The 23,500-nt window shown below is 31.7% G+C and overlaps 1 protein-coding gene across 2 annotated transcripts; it reads left to right on the top strand.

Annotated features, from left to right (window-relative positions):
* Positions 1–234: 234 nt before the first annotated feature.
* LOC103492950 (pathogen-related protein-like) lies at positions 235–1,874 on the top strand. 2 transcript variants are annotated; one of them, XM_008453537.3, is made up of 4 exons: positions 235–565; positions 663–795; positions 1,141–1,439; positions 1,554–1,874. In XM_008453537.3, exons 1-4 carry the CDS (start codon positions 398–400, stop codon positions 1,716–1,718), a joined length of 765 nt encoding a protein of 254 aa, XP_008451759.2. In that variant the 5' UTR covers positions 235–397; the 3' UTR covers positions 1,719–1,874. The 2 variants fall into 2 exon arrangements, with proteins under 2 accessions (XP_008451759.2, XP_050942978.1); XM_051087021.1 differs by having other exon boundaries at positions 356–565; positions 1,544–1,874.
* Positions 1,875–23,500: the final 21,626 nt, after the last annotated feature.

The raw sequence follows: 23,500 nt of genomic DNA, 5'->3' as shown, positions 1-23,500 counted from the left end.
GCTTATTCTAAATCAATATTTAGTTTCTAATGACGCGTTGTTTTACATGATTTGTAAATATAATATCAAATACATTTTCAACAATTGTTTAAATTAATATTCAATTTCAAAATTTCATGATATATGCAACCCTATTTTCATTAAACCTATAGTTTCCAAATTTTTATTTGTGAAATGGTAGACAAAATATATAGCAGCCTTTCTTTTGTGGTTAGAGACAGAGAAATAATAATGTGTTTAGATCAATGCAGTGCTTAGGAAAATAATTCCTAGAGTATTAATGAGAAAAAAGATCTCCTAATCCCCCCCTAAATGGGATCCTTCACCATTGATATATATATATATACCTCTTGATACGTTTTGATCTTGAGGAAGGCAAACAAAAAATTAATTAAGAATGGAATCCAAATCCATTGATAAAAATGAATATGAAATTAGCAAAAGTAATATTGGTGATAAGTTTAGAAAATCTTTGCATTTGGAACATCCTTCTGTTGAATGGAGGTATGGGAAACCTCCCACTTATGAATCTGCTAACCAGCTCTTTGAACAAGGCAGAACCAAGGTGTGTATTCAATTTTATCTTCTAAATATATATATATTTAATTACCTTATGTGTTTAATTAATTTAAGTTTTGTTTTGTGAACAATAATTGTCTTAGGAATGGCCAGAAGGATCTTTGGAAGAAACTGTGCAAAATGCTATTAAATCATGGCAAATGGAGATCAACAATAAGGCTAGATTGCAGGATTTCAACACCATCGATCCTCACAAATTTAAGCTCTTTGTCAATGGTAATTATTATTATTATTATTTTCAAAGATAACGTAATATATTAAAATGTGTGGTAAAAATTGAACATCTAACCTTTGAGATTAATTCAAGTTAATTTTATGAAATTAGTTGATGAATATAGCATAGAATTTTCTTTACTCAATCGATTAAAATTAGGTCAAGGTTAAGTCCATCACAAAATCGAAACCGAAACCTAAACCACAAAAAAATCTACCGCTCATAATATAGTGATCAATATTGAATGAATGATTTTGCTAAATTGTCCAATATAATATTATTAATTTGGATGTGTGTATATATATATATATATATGTATATGTATATATATAATTATTATTACGTAGGAAGAGAGGGATTGTCAGGAGAAGAAGTATTAAGGATTGGAAGCTTCAATTCAGTGTTGAAGAGTGCTTTACCAAAAGAATTTCAATTTTACAAAGCAGAAGAAGAAACACATGAATCAGCTCATAATGATTTCAAGACATGTTTTCCAAGAGGTTTTGCATGGGAAGTTATTGAAGTTTATTCACCTCCTCCTTTGATTGCTCTCAAGTTTAGGCATTGGGGTTTCTTTGAAGGACCTTACAAATCCTATTCCCCAACTGGTGAATTGGTTCAATTCTATGGCATGGCAACTCTCAAGGTACTAATTCAACTTCAATTAATTCTTTAATTTGCTAACTATTTTAGTTTTGTCTACAAGTAAGTTTAAAGGTATAATTTTAAATGATGATGGTATATTTGGAGAGGCGTACAGGTAGATTCATTAATGAAGGCTGAAGAAGTTCATATCTACTACGATCCAACAGAGCTATTTGGAAGTATTTTAAAGGGTAAAAAAAATATTATGGATTCTGAATTATCCAAAATAAGTGATTCTTCATCTGCTTCTGCTTGCCCACTCTTCGATACTAAGAAGTAGTTCCAATAAACAAAAATAATGTAATTATTGGACTTAAATATGTTATGCGAAATTGTGTAAGGTGTGTACTTTTCAATAAATCTCTTTCCATATACACGAGTGGAGGGGACCTGAACTTTTATTTTCTATTAAATAAATGTGTATGACTTCTAGCCATTTTAGCATGTATTATGTTTGATTAATTTTAAGTGGTTCAAAATGGGAACTTTCTTTTTCCTTCTTTTTTTTTTAAAAAAAATTAGTACAAGATAAACTAAACTAAGAACACATGTCAAAATGAAATTAAGGTTGAATCCACCCATGAAAAAATGTTTTTAAGCTAGATTTTTGAATGACACTCTCTTAGCTAACTCATGTGCAACAAGAGTTACAAAGCTGATTAACCAAAAAAGAAAATCTTGAAGTTAATGAACATTAGTACAAATAGAATCAACAAACACATAAATCTCATTAACATATATAACTAATTCTTCCAACCAAAAGGTTTCATAAGATTTGAGAATCAGTTTCAGCCCAAAGAGAGGAGATGCCAACTTTAATAGCTCTAGAAAGACCTTCAAGTTAAACATGGTTATTGCCTCAGCAAGGAAAACTAACCTGTGAAAGAAAAGTGGTTCTTCATAGCAAGCAAAAATCACCCTTAGAGTCACAAACAATGACCCTGATTTTCACCTCGCCATTTAGGAAAACTGCATCATAATTCATTTTGAATGAGCCATGAAGAGACACAAACCAACGACTAACATCCATTGAAGATGGAAAAATCTGAGGAAGGGCATGTTGATGCTCACGAGATTCTATTATGTTCATTGTAGCCACCTAATTTTATCCTTTTTTTTATTCTTTAAAAAAATATTTGAATTTATGTCCTAAAACTCGTAGTTTGTAATCATATTCTATTCAATAAAGTCGTTATTAAGAAATTGAATACTATAATTTTAAATCCAATAAACTAAGATCCCAAGGCTATTTTTGAGTAAACGTGAACTTTATGTAGAGACATAAAAATGGATTAAGTTCGAGTAAATGACCTAAATAGTCTAAGTATATGAATAAACACTATAAGAAATCTGGCCTTATTAAAGGCCTTTAATGTCACTTGGCGAACGTTATTAAAGGCCTTTAATGTCAGTTGATCTTTAATGTCAGTTCATAACCGACATTAAAGGCATATTTAATGTCGGTTATAAACCGACATAAAGGTCTTCAATGTTGTTTATAAACCGATATCTTTGAATGTGTTATTGAAAGCCTTTAATGTCGGTTCATCTTTAATGTTGATGGATAATTGACATTTAATATGTCTTTAATGTCGCTTATGAGATATCTTTAATGTCGTTTTTCTACCGACATTAAAGATGTCTTTAATTTTTTTAACCGACATTAAAGATTTCTTTAATGTCGTTTCTCAACCGACATTAAAAATGTCTTTAATGTCGTTTTTAAACCAACATTAAAGACACATTTAATGTCGTATTTATAATAGTTTTTATGCTGGCAAAATCGACATTATTTGACTCGAATTAAGTTCGAAAATGTTCGTCATCGTATATTGTAAAAAATAAAAAAATTGCTTGCACGCTAGCTATAATGCCTACTACTCAATGGCAAACCTTATAACTAGTTCACCTGCAATGTACACAAAAATACCTGAAATTCTAGCATACACTTCCATATAGAACTACAACAAATACACATCATCCAATACCTAAATATAATCACATATCAATAAACACAACTATATTCAACACTATAAGTCCAACTACTCCAAATCCTCCAATATATCCACTTATATACATAATCACACATATCAAACAATACATCCTGCCCTCCATGGCAAACCAATAATAAACACCTACAATGCATAAGATCCAACACTAAAATACCAGCACACTTTTTCACACTTCCATATAGTACTACAGCAAATACGATCATCCAACACCTAAAATATCAGCACACCTTTCCACCCTTCTATATAGTACTACAACAAATACAATCATCCAACTCCTATATATAATCACATATTTAAATAAACAACCAACAACTATAAGTGAAAACTCAAAAATATAAAGATAATATATAAGATCGTGATTAATAACCAATGTATATGTACAATAGAAAGTTCCTTCACTAACTAAAGTATACGTACAAACTATCTAACAAACAACAATTAGTACGGGACCACCTGTCCTTCAAAAAAGTATAGGACTGCCCGTCCCTACAAAAACTTAACTTAACTCAACCAACTACTAACTTAACTACAAAAATTAACTACTAACTTAACTCGACCAAAAAACACATTTAAAAGCTTACACAAATCTACTTACAAAAGTTGCCCATTTGGTTCGAACCTCTTCAATCTCCTCTTGCCTATATGCATTTTTGGTATTGAACTACACACAAAGAGAAAGATATGGAAAGTATGAGTCTAGATCATAAATTGTAATATGTAAAAAGTTAAAGTAGAAACTTACAAGGCTAGTAATAGAAGTACTAGAATTATGCACTATCTCATGTATGTACTTTGCACGTAGTACCCACACCCTACAGAATCCAATTGACGAGGGCACTGCATGTATATAAATTGAATACAAATTAATCTTATGTTTCATAAAAAATAATTATGTGTAAATGCAAATTACCTTTACAGGTCTCCATTTTGGAGTTGATCGATAGCGTTGTAGATCGTGTTTCGCTTGCCATGTCTTCAACCCTCTAAATATTTTGAAACATTAGAAGACAATAAAGTTAAATAACAAGTAATAAAGTGAATAAACTTACACATTTATGACTCCATGAATGTCTTCATTGACTTTACTCCGAAGAGAGTCCAAAACATAAACGCAATTTTCACGAGATCGATAACATGCAACATCCAATGAAAACTACAATAAACAACATCTTCAATGTGAGTACACATTTAAGCTCAATGGAAAAAAATTAATGTGTTTCTCTTCTTCATTTACCCGGTATTATATGGAATTAGCACTTTCTGTTTCAAGTTAACTGCTTCTAACTAGTTGGCTAAATTTCTAGATCGAAGATCACGATCCTTGATATGTGACGATATTTTTGATTGGTCAATGACAAAACAATTCCTTGCACAGTCACATTCATCCCAAAGATATCCAAGTAAAAGCAATCATAGTTAAAATATCAGCAAACTAACTACAACAGTGGTATTTGAGATAAAGATGAGTATAAGTTGTTTTATACTTGCGTAATATACGCTACTATACACATATAGCCGATTTCAACCATGCCGTAGTAATGCAACAAATCTTCACGAGCTAAATAAACAAATTTTGTCACTTCCAAATATTAGCTTGTTCATTGGGATGCAAATCATGTCTACATCCTTCATGTTGTTCATGACATGTCTATTTAAAAGCTTAATAGTCCCGTTAACGTCAATATAATTTGAAGAGTATACGACATCCTTCCTAGTTGAATGCTCCTATCACAACCAAGGTTCTAAATTCAAAATACATACAAATAAAATCAAAACTTAAATAGTAAAAAAAGATACACACTTGTTTGTCATATTGATCGTAGAAACAAGCCGACGAGGCCATTCTATAATGTTACCCAATGCTTGATTTAAAGTCTCTATCTTTTCCTTCACTGGATTGGGTATAGTCAAATTTTCTCCCGTAACCACGTCTACTAGAACTTTAACATTGGGACATCCAATGTTATCCTCAACTATCATGGCTACTGCAACAATATTATTAATGGATCCTATAGACAATTGGCATGGTGTTCCCTTTACAAATATTAAAAGCATAGTTAAGAACAATTGATCCTATATCATTAAAAAACTAAAAGTGACAACAAAGTCAATTACCTCCAATCCTTTGTTGCTAGGTGTGTCCTCATCGGCATCAAGATCTCTATTAATACTTCCGATGGATGACCTCGAGTGATTACTTCTCTTCTTGTCACTTTTGTATCTCGAGTCATCCTCTTCTTTATGACATATTTCGACTTGTGGAGTTATCATTTTCTCCTTCCCTTTTACTGTGTTGAAATATTGTGATTGAGATACAAAACCACCCACGCCTCTTACACGTCCACCGTGCTCCTTGAAACCCAATGTGTCAATCAAGATGTCCTCATTTTTATGTGTTGCAACTAATTCATCCTATAAAAAAATACAAGTATTTTCATCATCAGTTAGGTTAACAAAAGATTATGTATTGTAATCATAAGTATACTTACAATCCGAGAGGCACAATCTTGAGTAACATCATCAAAATAATCATTATTTCTTCCTTTCCGTGATTCTTTCCAAAGAGTTGAACGATAGGAAACATCATGTGTTATTTTCTACAACAAAAGATAGATATTTAATTAACAACAACATATTAAGATAAATTCTTGAATTTAATTAGAAATACTCACTAGGCAAGATTAGCATATCCCTTACGTGACATGTGGTGATTGTATACGCATTTCGACCTTCTTTCCCTTTGAATACGACTATAATCCTATACAATGTATTAGTTTGTAGGTAGATATCAAAACAAAATTAAAGTGAAAATGTAAACTTATTTACCTCCCATTTTTCACTTAGTCTAGCATCCACAAACGATTCCCAATCTTCTTGATTTATATGAGAAAAGATTTTGGGAGGAAACTGCAAGAGTGATGGTTGATTCTTAGATGGAAGTATATACTTCTGAGTTAACGTGGTTTTGAAAGTTCGAAACTTTCTTGATGCAGACATAAGTATAGAATGTTTAGCATTGGGTTGTAAATCGAACGACATCTCCAAAAAAAAAAGCGTAGTTAAACTTAGAGTGTAAAGAAAACTACATTATATGAAAAACATAATAATAGAACTCATACCGATATACAATCATAGATTTTATCTTTCAGCTCATTCGAAACTTCTTTCCAAGAGTTGTATGTGATAGAAATCTGTTGCCGAACGCACACACCAATGTAACTTTGCATTTTCTTAGACGTGGCTCCAAAAGGTTGCCCGTGTTCATTAAATTGAATGAGCAACTTTTGCCCAGAATTTCTCACTGAGGCAAACTCAGACATAGTAGTTGGCCCACGTGGAACAAATGATTTCTTTCTTACTTCTGGAAGCATTTCTCTTTCGTCCTCACTGCTATCCTCCATCTATGAATCAGCATAAAACGGGAATACATTAGTAAGCAAAGTCAACATACATAAGCATAACAATTATGTTACGAACTTAAACATAAATACATTATAAAGCAAAGTAATGACATACCATAAATATAGCAGTTATATTACGAACTTTAAACATAAATACATTATAAAGCAAATTAATAACATACCATAAGCATATCAATTATATTACGAACTCTAAACATAAATACATTATAAAGAAAAGTAATAACATACCCTTCTCTACCCATCTACCCTCACAATCATGTCTAATATAAGTTGAATTTGTATCATCAGTCTCATTAGGTGTATCAACATTGGGCATCCTTTTAATGGTTTCATAACCACACTCTTGAAGCATATCTCCTATTTCATCTTCAAAGAAATCTTCTTCAATAGTTCTTTGTGGAGATGTTAAAACCACTGACCATTCAGGATTTGCAGAATCTTGGACATAGAATACTTGTTTTGCTTGAGTGGCTAAAATAAATGAGTGTGATTTATGCCCAATACATTTGAAATCCACGATGTTAAACCCAAGCTCATCCACTTTGACTCGACTTCTATTGTCAACCCAATCACACTTAAATAAAATAAAAGATAATTGATGGTAATAAATCTCCCATATCTCTTGTATTACACTATAAAACGTCATATCTGACATGACAGGGTTTTTGTCCTTAGAACTAGAGACTTGCATCGTAGTAGCGGTTATACTAACTCCACTATTTTGAACTCTCCTAATATCATCACGTCTTTTTGTGTGATAGTAATAACCATTAATTTTGTAACCAGAATAAGTGGCCACATCTGAAAAAGGTCTGTGAGCTATCCATCTTAAAGAAGGCGTGATGAAATTTTTAGGTACTTTGAGAGCAAGTGCAACCTACACAATATATTGGATTTAGTTAGATCCAAAACAAACATGAAAGAGTATGATTATAGTGATTACCTGTGTGGACAACCACCGACTGGATGAGTGATTATGCTTTTCTTGAATCCACTTTTTACTTCGAGCTTTACCAGAGTTAAGCTTACGCAAACTCTCCATTTGTTGTCTATCATAAATGATAAGTTATTAAGTAATTACATAACCAACTTATATAGAATGAGAATAGATAGGATTTAGCACGTACTCGACGTATGGTAGAACATCATTTACATTCTGAATGACATAAAGATGAGCTTGATCTAACTGCTCTTTACTCGATGTGATAAAAAAAGAAGCTGATAATGCTCTATCCACATTTGAATTCTTTTTTATTACAGATGAGTTAAGTCTAATAGAACTAACTCCAGCAATAAATTCAGAATAGAACTCTATAGCCTCTTCAACAATATAATTTTCTACCATACATCCTTCTGGTTGATTTCTGTTTCGCACATAAGTTTTTAGGACTTTTATATATCGTTCAAAATGATACATCTACCTTAGATGAACAGGTCCACAAAACTCAATTTCTCTTACGAGATGCACTACAAGGTGTACCATTATAGTGAAAAATGATGGTGGAAAATACTTCTCCAATAGACATAAAGTGACAACTACATCTTTTTGCATTATTTTCAAGTGTGATGTATCAATTGTCTTCTTACATATAGCATTAAAGACGAAACATAGCCGAATAATTGCAAGTCTTACATGTTTCGATAGAATACCATGAATTGCCACAGGTAGCAATTGTTCCATAAGAACGTGATGGTCATGCGACTTAAGTCCATACAGTTTCAAATCTGTGAGTGACACTAAACTTTGAATGTTCGATGAATAGCCTTCTAGTACTTTCAGTTTAGATAATGTCTTACAAAAACTCAACTTCTCTGCTCGAAATAATGTATAACATACCAGGGGTAAAAAGATCTTTTTCTCCCCTACTTGAGGGGCTAGCTCTAATCTAATGTTCAGTTCAACCAAATCTAATCGACTTTTTACTCCATCTTTCGTTTTATCGGGAATATTAAGCAATGTGCCAATGAGATTTGCACATACATTGTTTTCAATGTGCATCACGTCTAAACAATGTCGCACATCAAGAAACTTCCAATATTCTAATTCAAAAAAACTAGATTTTTTCTTCCAATAAGTTCCTGAAGAACTCATTTCACTGTTCTTTTCGTTGATAGTTCTCTTACCAAATGAGTGTTCGTACTTACTTGTTTGTACGAAAATTTCTTCCTCACTCAATGGTTCTGGAGCCAATTCTAATTCTTGTGCACCATTGAAAACTTTCTTCTGTTTCCTATATGGATGATGACGTGGTAGAAACTTGCGATGCCCAATATATGTCATCTTCCTTCCTTTTGGCAAATAAATGGATGAAGTTTTCTCCCCACAAATTGGACGTGCATGATATCCTTTGACTGTACAACCACACAAGTTGTCATACGCAAGAAAGTCATTAATGGTCCATAATAAAATAGCTTTTAGTCTGAAACATTGATCTTGATATGCATCGTAACATTCCACCCCATCATGCTAAAGTATTTTCAAATCATCAACTAACGGAGCTAAATAAACATCTATTTCATTTCTCGGTTGTTTGGGACCTGATATTAGTGTGGCCAACATAAAAACTTTTTACTTCATACACAACCATAGAGGTAGGTTGTATGTCACTAACATCACTGGTCAACAACTATATCTACTGCTAAGATCTCCATGCAGATTTACCCCATTTGTGGAAAGAGCAAGATGTAGATTTCTAGGTTCCGACCTAAACTCTGGCCATAAATTGTCTATTTTTTTCCATGATAATGCATCTTTTGGATGTTGTAATAGATCATTCACTTCTCTTTTTCTAGCATGTCACGTCAATAATTTTGATGTTTCTTTGCTTCGAAACATTCTTTTCAAATCTTGGAATTAGGGAGAAATACCACATGACTTTCACTGGAACATTCTTAACCTCCTTCTTTGAATTTTTAGGAATCTTCCATCTTGACATACTACAAGAGGGGCATACATTTGCATCAGACAGTTCTTTCCTAAACAAGCAACAATCATTCATACAGGTATGAATCTTCTCGTACTTCATTCCAATAGTACACAAAATCTTTTTTGCTTCATAAGTAGAAGTAGGGCATTCATTGGGAGTAGGTAAGATGTCACAAATAATTGTAACAACTCAGTGAAACTCTTATCACTCCATCCAAATTTAGCTTTCAAATTATAAACTTTATCAACGTAGATATTTTGGTAAAATTCGTACAATTAGGATATAATGGTTTTTTGGCATCATCTACTAGTTCCTCAAAATTTTCTAACTTTTCATTAAAATAATTATGTGTAGCCTCAAACATTCCAATTGTGTCATCAACATCGTCCTTGTCAATTTCTTTTCTTACACTACTAAAGACACTTTCATTGTTTCTCTTTATTGGTAGTGATTCACCATGAAAAATCCATTCTTGATAACTCTGATCGATGCCGTTAAAAAACAAGTGATCTCTAATTGTATTCACATCTAAAGTTTTTGCATTCACGCACTTTAAATAAGGACATGCCATGACGTTCGACGTCTTCGAATGTTTCAACCCATTTTTAATAAACATCTCAACCTCATAAGCATACTCAGATGACGTTCTATTCTTTTGCATCCACGACTTATCCATATTATATAAGATGTAATTTAATCTATAAAAAAAAATCGAGAAAACAACGAAATTAAGTAAACTTAAACTGAACCCACATTCCAAAAACTAACAAGTGCTATATAACCCAAACCAAAAGCCTCTATATTATACACTCAAACAACTACAAAACTCACAATTGTATCACTCAATCAACTAATAAGAAAATCTCAAATTAAAACCATCCACAAAAACCAAACACAAGCTCAGTTCAAGTCATGAAGAAGAATTCGTGAGTCGGAATCATGAACTTGCTCATTGAAATTATGGTAAAGTTTTGATCGGAGTCTCGCTACCTATAAATATCACACAATAACCATAAGCTAGCTTTTACTCTTCTTCTTCTTCTTCGTTTTCTTCTTTTTTAAAATTCTATTTGATTTTATTAATTATTTTGTATTTGTTAAATGTATAATTCTTGAGATACCTATTTCTGTTGATTTAGGTTTAGATTGTAATTAATGTTAAATTTACTATACTTTTGTTACATAATTTGATGGACCTTGGCTCTTGGTTTAGGCTTAGATTGAAGATTTTGTTCTGTTTATTATGTTTCTTCATTCTGTTTCTAACTAAAAAAAATCTGCTTAACTTCTATTAATTAAAGCCTGCATGGGAGAAGAATGATAAATTTGCTTCTTTTATATGTTTAGCTTTTGATTTAACTTCATTCACAGTGCAATAAGTCATGCAATTATATAGAATAGTACGGGAAGAAAAAGAGTATATGAATGAAAACTCAACTATGGGATCGATACAATATAATGCATAAGGTCCGAGACAATATATATAACAACTTCATGGAACCACACCCCACCACTTGCCATGCACACATAATAATAAAGCCCTAAAAACACTAAAAAACACTACACAAAACCAATGAATTAGGAAACAAAACCTAAAAACACTAAAAAAAACTTTATAACAAACATGAACATTACACAAAACCAAAAGAAAAACTTACATTTAACTTCTTTTGTCTACCAACACGGAAACCACAAAGAAAAATCTTGTGATTTTTCTTCCTTGATAGCCAAACAGAAACTTCACCAAAAACCGCTTCACACTCTAATAGAGGAAAAATATAAAGGTAAATCAACAAACAATTCAATGATGTGAAGAAGAAATTAGAACAAAAAAAAAAACATAACAAAAAGATCTGTAGGAATAAAAATAGAAAAAAAAAAAAGGCTTCTTCTAAAACTTATCAAACCAATAAACAATTCAATGAAACAAAACAACCTTGCATCCCAAACATGGACATATGACTCTTCCAAACATATGACGAGCTCCAAATACATATGAACTTCTGACATCCTATCTCAACTCAACGCTTCAAACAATCTCTAAATTTCTTTAATAAAATATCAAAAACAACAAAGGATGATGAACAAACATATGTCACAAAAACTCACAACCTAAATATTCAAAAAAGTTTATATCAAAATTTCATAGTTCCCTCTGAATTTCCCTTTAAACCCAAAATTTAAGATATAATATTTAATGCAACTTACACCCCCCCCCCCCCCCCCCACCTCCCCATTTGGACTTCCATTTCCACAAGATTCCCCCAATCTTTTCATTTATTCCTCCCTCCCTCCATCCCTCGTTCATTTCTCCTTTCTCTATTTATATTGATTATATAAAGAAGGGGCATTACATGAATTTTATTATTATATTAAATGAAAAGAGAAAAAAGAGGGAGGGAGGGAGGGTGTTGGTGTCTTTATGTCAGGATGGAATTAATATCTTTCATTGTCTTTGGGCGCAGATCCAAAGCACAGACAGTAAGAGAGTTTTTTTTCTTCTTAACTTTTAAGAATCACACTTTGACCTTTGAAATCATAAATAACAAATAACAAATAAGAGAAAAAAAAAGGCATTATTGAGCTTTGAAAATTATCTCAAATCTCAATCTCAATATCAGTGGCATCTGCCCATTCAATTACCGTAAACAATGAGAATAGAACAAATTATTCATAAATTCTGTATTTAACTCTCATTCCATTTCAAGAAAATCGCCTTCGATGTGGTTGTTGGCTTATTTCCACCCCTACTTTTTTATTTTATTTTTATTTTATTTTTTTATTTTATTTACCTTTAATTAATTTCTAAATCATCATAATACACACACAAACACCAAACATAGTAGGGGACTGGAAATATATACTTGAGATTATAAAGGAGAGAAAGTATATAAAAGATTATATATGCATGATACATTCTTTTATATTTATTGAAAAATAGATAAGTATACAAATACATGGATCAAATGGTATCTTTATATAATCAATGTGTATAAATTTCTAATTACTTTTTTGCAAAGATATGAATTGGTGGAAAGAAGTAATTAGTTGCCATGACACCTACCTTGCTAAGGTATTATGTGTAGTTGTTTTAATTGTTCATATAAAATCCACAAAATAATACCAATTATAGTGTCTCTAACCAAACTTTTCAGGAGATTGCTAACAAAGCCATTGGAATTACCTTCTCTAGCTTTCTTACCTGAAAGGCCTCGAAATCGTAAGTTTCCTTGGTCCGATGTTATTGCGTAAATGACACCGTTCATATAGCCTCTTCCAATCACCCTAACCACCCTCTTGGTCTTGTTCACCGCCTTGCTACGCTTCAGAGACCATGCAAGGTGCTGCAAATACAACTATATTAAGCACTTTGTAATTGTGAATGTTGAATTGAAAAATGGTGATTACAAAAACAAATGCGGAACCGAACCATGAAAATTAAGAGAGATATTAGTCTCTTTCTCTCTTTCACACAGATAAGAAAAATATCTGAAAATGCATTGTAGGATTGCACTTACGGTATCTCGTTCATGAATGAGAGGTTGAAGGAGGGATGGATAAGAAAAACTAAGCTTCTCATAGAGCTGCAAAGAACTACCATTTCCATCGAATTCTTGAAACAGCAAATTAATCACAATACAATGATAATTCCAACACCATGAAGTATATGATACAAGTATTGATTTGAACTTCAATAAAAATTGATATGCTTTGATTATGATCTTTCTTCAGATGTTAGTAAACAAGGTTCATAGGTAAAAGAAGCAATCATATAGGGGAAAAAAACACAAATGGTATCTTTATACATAATCATATTTGTAAAAGTTGAACTAAAGGGAAGATCCAACGGATTATAAAACCCAAAACTTAATTCGGTAGAAAGTAAAAACTTTACAGCAATGGTATTTTCGTCTCAGTTAAAATAAAAAATTCTACTTAAAAAAGGTTTCACCAAGTAAAAGTTAAAATTTTGAATTCCAAAATGAAGAAAAAGAGCTAATCCACGACTAACCAATCAATCAACACCCAAATCATTATAAATTCGATACTCCAAGATTTGGACAGTTCGAAAATAATTTTTAAAATTTGGCTTAACTTTTGGAAAAAATAGTAAAAAACAGATAACAAAACAAAAAAATTAAAGATAGAAGTGTTTGTTAAGCTTAACTTTCAAAAACCAAAAACAAAAAAATAAAACAAATTGTTTACTCAAGAAAATTCAACAACTATATATAAAACTCTCATGATTAGAGTACTAAACAAATGTCAAACATATCAATATTTTTTATCAAGAGACTAAGAACCATTTCCGATGTTACTCAAAACTAGAACCTCATTCTTAACCACATTAACTTTATTTTAAAAAGAAATATGTAGGTGCTCACTAGATTGCACAATGCATCTCAAGGATCGTCGAATAAAAATTTACGACATGGTAGCTTTAGGCTTTTCCAAAATAAGAATTATTTTTAATCTTTCTTTGTGTGTTGTAAAAGGAAAAATAATCCCAACAAGAAGGAGACTTTGGATCGAACTTTCGACTTACCAAGGCAAAGTAACGTTAATACTATTTGACCAAAAGTCCTTGAGTTTCGGCCAACTCGTTTGAAGGATGAATGACAATGGTAAATGCCTTATACTCAAAATGGAGAGGAGAGGGAGACAAAATAATGCAGCAGAGAGAGAGAAAAAATAGGAAATAGAGAGGGGGTAGGTGTGAGATTTGACCAAACTAACACATAAGAAGAGAGTAGTAAGAATAAGGCAGTCATCCATCCATCCATCCATCCATCCTCTAATTCCATTTTCTGAAACTTCGTAACACCTTACACCCCTCTTCTCTCCAATATATTAAACCAAACCAACCTCCTCCTTTTCCCAAATCAGGATACTCCAAGATTGAAGTGGGTGGGGTCTTCTATTTATTTATTTTTAGGTCAACCTTGATATATCAACTTTATTTTAAAAAGAAATACGTAGGTGCTCACTAGATTGCACAATGCATCTTAAGGACCATCGAATAAAAATCTTCGACGTCGTATCTTAATCAATAAAAAGGTATATCAATATTGAAGTGAGAAGCTTGAGAAGCTTGTAGGCGACATCTTGACATCTTATCTTAATCAATAAAAAGGTCAAGATTCAAGCATCTAATCCAAATACGATGTAACAAACCGAAAATTTTGTAACAATTTAGACAAAAGAGAAGATGAAAGTCAAGATAATATGTTCGAAATTGAGTTTTCATGCATTCACAATAAGATTCCGAACAATCTTTCCCCTAACATGAAGAATGTCAACATCACAGAAAAAATGTTCACAGACGCATGGTTAAGGAAGCTAGTAAAGCTCATCAAAATCGATAAGAAAAAAAGAAACTAATTCAAGATTCCAGCATCTCTGCCATCCAAGTAAAATGTATAGCAATCAAAATTCAATAACAATTTGAGCACAAGTACGACAAAGAAAAAATACAACAAAGAATCCGAGTATCCACATGTATTTATCGTAACTTCTAAGAGAAAAAATAACAGAAAAAAGAGAAACAAACAAAAAGAATCCATTATTCATCAAAGTGACAAAACATAGAAAAGAAATTACAGTGTGACTTCATTCCGGATGATAACGTAAAAAACAAAAACTAAAATTATAGATTTCTGATGCTCGAATAGTGACAGGAATTGCTTGAAAGTTAAAACACGGCGATAAAGAATGAAAGTAGATAGAAAGTATGAATAGACAATCGGAATTATTATCCATAAATCCTCTTAAGCCAATAAAGCCAATACACAAACAAAAAACCAAGTCTGAGAGATGAAGCCAAGAATAGAGAAAGTGAAAGTGACGACGTCGTAGAGAAAGCCAAGAAATAGAGAATAGAGAAAGTTACTTACCGGAGGCCAAAAGTGACGACGAAAGAGTCAGCAGTAGCTTCTCCTTAGATGTTCAAGTGGCGTAGTCATTGATTGAACGACAGCCGAGAGGGGGAGGGTATCGTGGCGTCGATCATGAGAGGCTTTATATTGACGACCTAGGTAACTTAATCTTAATCCTGAGCTAACTGTGAACTTCTGTTCATACGAGATTATCCTTAGATCTGCATAGGTAAGGGCAACTCATTAGCGTTGGCCCAATAAGCCTCCCATTTCAGGGGTAAGATTAGGTGGATAGTTGGGAACATAAGGTGTAAGACGGAATTCTCTCATACCCGCTTTAAGGTTAGTAGATAGATTGTTCCCTTAAGGATTGAATCCAAGTCTTGAACAAAGGGGCCCCACCCTCTCATTGGCTCGAGAGGGATTCAGTTTATAGGTTGTACCTGAAAACCAATTGTTTAATAGTAGATCAGTGGGACTTAAGGAGAAAGATGTAGTCTTGGGGTAAAACGGTACTTTTCGACCCAGCCAAGCTTACGAACAACCTTTGAAGGATTAACTTATTGATCATGGTTATATCAAATGGACACAAATATATCTATAGTGAGGGGAGTGCAACTACGGAACTTTAGTGGAATGACTCGTTAGTTAACGAACGTTGATTAGCTCGGTATAAAAGAGTTTAGTCTGTTAATCTTGGATCGTTGAAGCCCATGATCTATAGGTTCATTAGGTTCCTCTGCTAGCTCATATGGAATAAACTTATAACAATATAATGTGAGTCAAATTGTTTGAAATATAAGGGGAGAGAGAAACCAACAAGTATATGTGATATAGTCGTCGGTTTTAGATTACTAATAGAGCTTTATGCTTAAATGGGATTTAAATATTAAAGATATGAATGTGGATTCATACTCAAAAGCTCGAAAAAGATGGAAATAGTCAAAGTCGTAAAAAGTCAAAATGTTAACTTTTGACTTTTGAAAAAGTCAAACTTTGACCGGCAATATATTCAAATGTGATTTGAATCTTGAGAAAATAAATGTGGACTCATGCTCGGAAGGTCAAAATTAGTCAAGATGGACAAAATTGTAAAAAGTCAAAATGTTGACTTTTTGGTTTGAAAAGTCAAAATTTGACTTTGACCAAATGACAATTTTACCCGTTAACCAAAGTTAGTGGGAAAATCTAACATTTTTTTGGATAAACCCACTAACTATAGTGGGCTAGGTGTTAGCAAACTATGAAAACATTAAGCCCACTAATGGTTAGTGGGTTATGTGTTGTTGGCCCATGTGATTGCATGCATATGCAACCTTGCATGTGAATTCTCTATAAAATGGGCTCTTGGGGCCTTAAGGTTAGGGCTTGGCATTTTTTCTATAGAAAAGATTAGGCTGCTACTGTTTTTATAAAAATTTAAAAAAAAAATAATAACCTAACCCTTATTTCATTTTTTATTTTCCATCTTCTTTCTCTCTCTCGATTTTCCTTCATCCAACGAGTTCCACAACCCGGTTCTGAGTCCGGAGGATAGTAAGTCAACCCTAATGGTGGTTCAAGCATCAATCGGAACTTCAAACATAAGTTTTTCTTAAAAAATTCTATATTTAATCTTATTTCGATATAGGGTTTATTGTTAATTAATTACAATTAGGGTAGAATTTCGGTCTTTCTTCCGCCCTGGTCGTTTAATCTCTATCAAAAATACCTAGTGATTGTAATATTAGCAAAGATTTTATTTATTTTTAAAAAGAAAAAAAAAAGGTAAATTTTTTTAATAATATAAAATCTTATGATAATTATTATTTTTTAAAATCTTTTATTAAAAGGAAAAATAAAAATCATTAATGAAAATGGGTCTTTTCAAAAATATAAAAATGTGGCAAAATATTTACACTCTATAGAACAATTCCAAAAATGAAAAAAGTTCCAAGGCCCACCGTGTAAAATACCAAAAATGTCCCATCAACAACACGCGCCTAATATATTTGAGATCGTTTAGATTTGGTTATTGATCGTTTAGATATGACTACAATTTATACGCGATCGTTTAGATATGGCTACAATTTATCTTTTCAATTCTATCGTTTAATTTTATTACACGATCGTTTAGATTTGGGGACCCAAATCTACATGATTTTTAAAAAAAATTTGGTACACGATTTTTTTAACTCTTTTGGTACACGATCGTTTAGATTTCTTTATACAATCATTTAGATTTATTTACACGATCGTTTACATTTGGCTACTCCAATCCAAATGATTTTTTTTCAATATTTTTTATACACGATCTTTTATTTTATTTTTACGCGATCATTTACTTTTTTTAAAACGATTGTTTACATTTGGCTACTTCAATTAAATGATTTTTTTTTCAAGATTCTTTATTCACAATCTTTTTTTTTATTATTATTTATTTACATTTGGCTACTTCAATTAAATGATTTTTTTTCAAGATTCTTTATACACGATCTTTTAGATTTTGCTATTTTGTTGTACACAGTCGTTTAGATTTGGTTACCCAAATGTAAACGCATAAAAAAAAAAAAAGAAGAAGAAAGACGATGGAAAGAAATCGTAGCAAAAAAAGAAGAGGAAAAGTAGAAAGACGATGAAAAAAAATCGAAGCAAAAAAAACAAAGAGGAAAAGAAGAAAAATGATGGAAAGATTAAACAACATAAATAAAGAATTGAAAAATAAGAAATATGATGGAAAGAAATCGTAGAAAAGAAAAAGAGAAAAGAAGAAAGACGAAATCGCAGGTGAAGACAGGGAAGATGAAATAACAGAAGGAAGACGAATCACGAGGAAGAAAGGAAAGATGGAGGGCAAATCTGGAATATTTAAAAAATTGCTAACTTTATAGGCTTTATTACACGGGTCGTAAATAGTTTACAGTTTTGTTACATTTATGTAAGTTTCCCCAATGAAAATATCTATCTTTAAAAAAAATTATCACATTTGGCTTATTTTTATCTTTTTTAGGAAAAATATTTTATTTTATATAAAATATTTTAATATCACATTTAACTTATCATTTTAGAAAAAAAAATAATTTATTTTATACAAAATTCTTTTAATATCATATTTTGATTTATCTTTATCACTTTAGGAAAAAAAAAGAAAATACATTAATTTTGGATAAAATCTTTCAATATCATATTTTTACTATTTTAGAAAAAAGAAAGTTAATAAAATTACATAATATCTAATTTGATTTTATACTTATTACATTTTTCTAATTTGTGGCACACTCGAGGTCTATAAGTAGGGACCTTTGATCATTTGGAAACGGGAGAAATTTTTGTATTAAAAATAATTTCTACGAGAAAAAAATTTGTTTAGAGAGAATCTTTGCAAAAAAAAAAAAAAAAAATCTTTGAAAAAACCTATTTCTATGCAAAAGGTGGGTTCTCAATTTTTTTCTTTATCGTTTTTATTTTTATTTTTATGTTTATGTATTTATTTATATGTGTTTTTTCTTTTCCCTAAATCTAATCTTATAACGAAGGAAAAACTTAATTGGAGGTTATTAGATAGAAATTTGCTCTCAATGATCCGCATCTCATACAAAAGTTGTCACTTCTTTTTTTTATTCTATAAAAAAGATCTTTTAATCTTTTTCTTGTCTCTAACAAATAGAGAGAAAGAAAAAGATATAAGGAAAAAGTTTTTGTATTATTATTTATTATTATTGTTACATTTTTTATTTTTAATAATATTATTATTGGTATTTTTTTTCTTTTACGGTGGAGGCAACCTTGCGGCCACCCTCTGTTCTCTTTTTTTTTTTTAATTTTTATTCATTTACTTATTTAGTTTTGTTTTATTTATATTTTTCTTTAACTTTATTAACTTTATTATTATTATTATTATTATTATTATTATTATTATTATTATTATTATTTTTTATTTTTATTTTTATTTTTATTATTCTTATTATTGTTATTTTATATATATTTTTTAGGGTGACGGCAACCTCTCTGTTCTTTTATAACCTTTATTCATTTATTTATTTAGTTTTTCGATATTTATAATTTTTTTTAACCTTTTATTATTTTTATTAATATTAGAAGTATTATTATTTTATTTTATAAATCTTTTTATTTTTTAACTTATCGCCACCTCTCTGTCCCATTTTCTTTTCTTTTATTTACTTATTTATTTAATTATATATATATATATATATATATATATATATATATATATTTGTTTGTTTGTTTATTATTTTATTTGTTTTTTTTCTTATTTTATTTATTATTGATATGTATCTTTCTTTTTCTTTTCTTTTAACTTATTTTCATTACTATCATAATAATTATTATATGCATGCATTAATATCTTACGTTATTTGTCTAATTCATTGTGTGGTATATTTGGTTTGGTTTATGATGTATTATTCTTATTTGAACTTTATTAAAAATTTCTTGAAGTTTTTAAAATATTTTTAACTTTGATTACATGTTATTTTGAAATCTTTCTTAAATTTTCCTTTTTAAACCATTTAGATTTTTTTTTTTTTTGCTTTAAAATTATTTCTTTTAAACTCAAAATTAAATATATATTTCATAAGGTTTCCTAATCAACTGTTTCATAACAACCCACATCGATTTCATTAAAAGAATCCTACGATAGAATCTAGAAATTTCTAGGAGTCCGTTATTTATAGATTCTTGAGGTGGGGGATCAATATCTTTAGGAGTCCGAGATTTGATCCCAAGAAAAATGAATTTAATCAATGTTTTAAAAATCTTCGTTCAAAAACTAGCCTATAATAGATTTTGAGAAATTGTAATAATTTCCTCAATATAGTCTAATTAATGAATGTATTCCACTTATTTCATGTGATCATTGCTTCAAATATTGGAGTGGTGAGCAATGAAATAAGACATTAAAAAATCATTTTCCCCGTACACAAATGACTCCCGAACTCAACTCTAATTTTTTCGTAGACCAGTTTTTATTTTATTTAAAATTATTTACTTTATTTTGGTGTCCAATCACACCGTAAAAAAAGATTGGTGACGACTCTTTTTTTAAATTAATCCCTTTTTAAGGACGTCGGTCGCTCTGCATCGTCCCGGGTATGTGGCGACAGCTTGGCGACTCCGCTGGAGACATGAGGCTCCACCTCGAGAGTTTGGTCTTTTCTTTTGTCTTGATCTTGTATATTTATTTTATTTGTTTTATTTTCTTTTTGTTTTAATGTGTTGTTTATTATTGTTTCACACACAATCACGAGTCTCCTGCTCGGGCTCTATTCTATAGGATTAAAAACGAGGATGGAGTAGTGTTGACCTTCGAGGAGCTTATGTTACTTTCTTGCGGGCACACGAAAAGTTCTCACTCAATTTGGTCATACAATCACATGTGACAGTTGTGATCAAATTGGGGGCCTTTTATCCTTTAGAACTTATATTCAGCTTCGCTCATTATGATTCACATATCATGTCAACTCATATGTCTTAGAATATTAATTTTTTTGTCTTATTATATTATTCTCACACACTAGCACAAGTCTTCTATCCGGGTTGTACCTATAGGATTAGATAAAAGAATGTACTAGTGTTTGACCTTCTAGGAGTTCTTGCTCCCGTGTAGGCACACGAAAAGTTCTCACTCAATTTGGTTGTATAATTGAGTGTGACTATACACCATTTTGATGGCCTATGTCAAATAGGATACTAGCATTAATTTCAATAAGTTTGTTTAAGCCATTGCATTATTTCATCATTTTCTTTCTTGCATTTGGCATTTACATCTAGACTCATCCTAATTGAATCATTATTCTCTTTTTGAAAGATAAAAAGCCAAAACTTGCAAAATAGCTCAAGGTTCACCTCCTCAACATCCATATTGAACAAGAAGAAAGGCTCGAATAATGGATGAGCGAACCAATTGGAAGGATTGAAAGATTTGGTTCAAGTAGTTCATCAAAACGTTGAAGGATTGAAAGATCAATTGGCAAAGATCTTGGAATTGCTCACTACTGGAAGAGAAAAAAGTGTTGTGGGGACTTCATCACAATTGGAAGTAGATCTGAACCAAGTACTAGAGGACATGCCTGCATACCCTTCGGGTTTTACTCCTCAAAGGTCGTCTAGTCCACGCATGGTGGATAGGACATATCTTACATCCTTTCCTACGCAAAATCCTAACTCGACCACTTAATAGGCAGCTCATGTGAGCAGTTCCATATCTACTCCAATTACGGAAAGTAGTAAGAAAAATTTGATAAGAGCAGGGTAATAGAAGAAGACTAGAATTTCTAGAAGAAAGATCGCACGCCATTGAAGGTGCAGACATATGCGGGAGTATCGATGCAACACAACTATGTTTGATATTAGATGTGATGATCTCTCCCAAATTCAAGACTCTAAATTTTGAGAAGTACAATGGAACCACGTGCCCAAAAGTCATCTAGTTATGTACTGTTAGAAAATGTTTAGCTTACGCTCATGATGATAAATTATTGATTTATTGCTTCCAAGACAACTTAGTTGGTCTGGCTTCTCACTGGTACATACAGTTGGATGGTTCACAAGTGCATAGGTGAAAGGATCTCATCGATTCATTCTTAATACAATATAGGTACAACATTGATATGGCACCCGACCATCTAGATCTTTAAAGGATAGAAAAAAAGAATGTTAAAACTTTTAAGGAGTATGCACAATGATGGAGAGAGTTAGCTACACAAGTGCAACCTCCCCTAACCAACAAAGAATTAACAGCCATGTTCATAAACACTCTTCGAGCCCCATACTATGATAAAATAGTTGAAAGTGTTTCGACTAATTTCTCAGACGTCATAATAATTGGGGAGAGGATTGAATTTGGAGTGAAGAATGGAAGGATCACTGATTCTTCTTCAGAGACAAAAAGAATGATGACCCCAAAGAAAAAAAAGGAAGAAATACATGACTTGAGCTCAACTCAAAGAGTAGTGCATGTATCCTCACCAACTGTGGGGCAGACAAATTACTCTCATATTTATCAGAATGGAGGTAAAAGCCCATTCGGTCAGGCAACTCAGAGAACATAAGGAACAATTGGAAGTAAACCCATTTCGATCCTATACCTATGTCGTATACAGAGCTTTTGCCTCAACTTTTAAAGAGTCATCAAATGGCTATCGTACCACTAGAGCCTTTCCAACCACCATATCCTAAATGGTGTGACCTCAACACAAAATGTGAATGTCATGCTGGGACAGTTAGGCCTTCTACAGAGAGTTGTTTTCTTTTAAAAGCTAAAGTGCAAAGTCTAGTTAAGGGCGAAAAGTTAAAATTCAAGAAGACAGAAGAAGAGTCTAACGTCAACCAAAATCCTTTATCAAATTATGAGGGTCCCGCCATAAATGATGTTGACACATTCACGGAAAGATACAAGAATAAGGTACGTGATGTGACTACTTCAATGAATACACTTTTTCAAATCCTTCGTGGAGCTGGATATTTGTCACCAAGGTTTAACAATTATGAAGGGGAGAAGTTTAGATGCGCCAACGAGAAGCAGTGTTTATTCCACTTTGAGATAAACTATTCCATTGAGGATTGTTGTGAGTTCAAGAATGAGATACAAAAGCTGATGGGTGCAAAGATTCTCTTGGTAAGACAGATGAGCATGCAAGAAATCGAGGTCGATATAATTATTGATGCTTCGTCTAATAAGGAAACTTCAAATGATACCTCAATTACGATTGTCTCTGGGAATACTATTCTGCCTCATTCATTGGTTTATCAATATCCACCAAAATTTAAGTTAAACAATGGGAGATCAAGAAAACACTAAAAGTCTCTAAGGGATCACGAAAGTAAT

Source organism: Cucumis melo, chromosome 7, assembly GCF_025177605.1.
Source record: "Cucumis melo cultivar AY chromosome 7, USDA_Cmelo_AY_1.0, whole genome shotgun sequence".
NCBI classification, from domain to species: Eukaryota; Viridiplantae; Streptophyta; class Magnoliopsida; order Cucurbitales; family Cucurbitaceae; genus Cucumis; species Cucumis melo.
The sequence above is the reverse complement of the archived record's forward strand: the minus strand, read 5'-3'. Positions and strand labels throughout refer to the sequence as shown.

Excerpts from the sequence above, each read along its gene's own strand:
- LOC103492950 (XM_008453537.3), top strand. The coding sequence starts at position 398 with ATGGAATCCAAATCCATTGATAAAAATGAATATGAAATTAGCAAAAGT. Across the intron at positions 566-662 it reads TTGAACAAGGCAGAACCAAG|GAATGGCCAGAAGGATCTTT; the intron begins GTGTGTATTCAA and ends TAATTGTCTTAG. Across the intron at positions 796-1,140 it reads ATTTAAGCTCTTTGTCAATG|GAAGAGAGGGATTGTCAGGA; the intron begins GTAATTATTATT and ends ATTATTACGTAG.